At 37.0% G+C, this 1,685-nt stretch overlaps 1 protein-coding gene across 1 annotated transcript; it reads left to right on the top strand.

Annotated features, from left to right (window-relative positions):
- The first annotated feature begins 328 nt into the window (after positions 1-328).
- Tsp_14310 (conserved hypothetical protein) lies at positions 329-1,184 on the top strand. Its single transcript, XM_003370098.1, has 2 exons — positions 329-885; positions 980-1,184. The coding sequence occupies exons 1-2, from the start codon at positions 329-331 to the stop codon at positions 1,182-1,184; spliced, it is 762 nt and encodes a 253-aa protein (XP_003370146.1).
- Positions 1,185-1,685: the final 501 nt, after the last annotated feature.

The raw sequence follows: 1,685 nt of genomic DNA, 5'->3' as shown, positions 1-1,685 counted from the left end.
TGTAATACAGATGGAAAAATGACTGGAGGCAAAGTGGACAAAAATTTTTTGGCCTGCAGATCCGACGATGGATATTTGCGTTTGATTAAGGACATGGTTGATAAACGAAGTGAATGTGTATTGATTAATATTGATTTCCATTCCAGGATTGCAAACTTGTGGTTCAGAGATCCAGTTTTCAATCCGTGCGTTTCTTATCTGAGCGCGATGATTACATTATAGATTTGTGGACTAGTACTGAACGAATATGCTCATTTGAAAATTGTCAAATTTATTAGTATTGCGAAAACTCCTCCGCTTTTACTACTCTTCAGGAAACTGTTTGAGAATGATCGGCTTGACTCATCACGGACAATTGTTGGGCTTTGATACTCGAGTATCGAGACCAGTATGGAATGTGACCAATCCTTGTCAGAAAGGGGTAGTGACCAGTATGTGCGTTGATGAACAAAATGGCAACTGGGTTGTTGTCGGTACTGAATCGGGTTATTTCATACTTTGGGATGTTCGCTTTGAGTTGAACGTCAACGAATTCAAGCATCCTGCAAATTTACCCGTTGCACATTTGTACACATCAGACGGATGTCGTTCGAGAATTTTTGCAACTTACCTGCATCACGACGAAGTGTCAGAATGGGATTTGGAAACGTCTTGCCGGACGAACGTCATTTGGACATCTGACACACCTCCATTGTCATATCCGACTCAGGTCAGTGCAGATCGCAGACCGATTTTGACACTTTGTCAATATGGAGGTAGTGAAGACTCGATGGGATCAATATTGGCAGGTGATGATTCTGGAACAATTCAACATTGGAATTTGCAGAGTACCGCTGAAAGTACAGTCATATCTTCGTTTGATTTTAAACCAAATTCTGTATTCAAGTAAGCATATATATATATATATATATATATATATATATATATATATATATATGGATATTTATTTATATTTAAATGTAAAATTTTTATATTATAGACGACAAATAATTGACGGTATGAACGTCTACTCCTCTCTGGCTGGCTCCTCCAGTTTAACCGATGAATCAGGCGCTAAACCTAGAGTCGATGTACAAGTCAACACTGCTCATCATGATTGTGTGACTGATGTGAAAATTTGTCGTGCCAAGAATTGGATGATGCTTTCGTCATCGTCCGATGGATTGATCAAAATTTGGTCTTGACTAGATGAATAATAATCATCGAATACATTTTATGTTTGCTCAAATTTTCCCTTTTCTTTTAATTTACAACAAATAAAACAGTTTAATATGTTTATATTATTATTATTATGAAGAAACAAACAAATTAATGATCATCAGAGCAAAACTTCAATATTTTATTCTGTTTCATGCATACACGTTGCTTTTGAAAAGTGTCAGTGGAAAACGAAGGCTTGTAATAATGGTTGATAAATGATAAAAACTTATACTTTCAAGAAACGAGTGTTTTGAACATAACATTCAATAATTGATTAGGAACTATTTTTTTGTTTATTTTCAGCTATACAATTGTAGCGGACGCGAATCGAGCTGACAACTCTATTTCTCCAGACAACGAAGCGGAAGAAAGGTGAAAGCTACCATAAGCAGATTTGGACTTGAAGATCAGAGGTGGGAGTACAGCGGCTGCGTAGTACAGTGGAGTACCGTGTGTGTGGTTCGTCGTTGTGTGTGCTGAAAAGG

This window comes from Trichinella spiralis (assembly GCF_000181795.1).
Source record: "Trichinella spiralis strain ISS 195 chromosome Unknown Scfld1179, whole genome shotgun sequence".
In the NCBI taxonomy this organism is placed as follows: Eukaryota; Metazoa; Nematoda; class Enoplea; order Trichinellida; family Trichinellidae; genus Trichinella; species Trichinella spiralis.
The sequence above is the reverse complement of the archived record's forward strand: the minus strand, read 5'-3'. Positions and strand labels throughout refer to the sequence as shown.

What these genes read in the sequence shown, in the direction of transcription:
- Tsp_14310 (XM_003370098.1), top strand. Translation starts at nt 329, where the DNA reads ATGATCGGCTTGACTCATCACGGACAATTGTTGGGCTTTGATACTCGA. An exon ending in AAACCAAATTCTGTATTCAA is followed by an intron (nt 886 to 979) that starts GTAAGCATATAT and finishes TTTATATTATAG; the next exon opens with ACGACAAATAATTGACGGTA.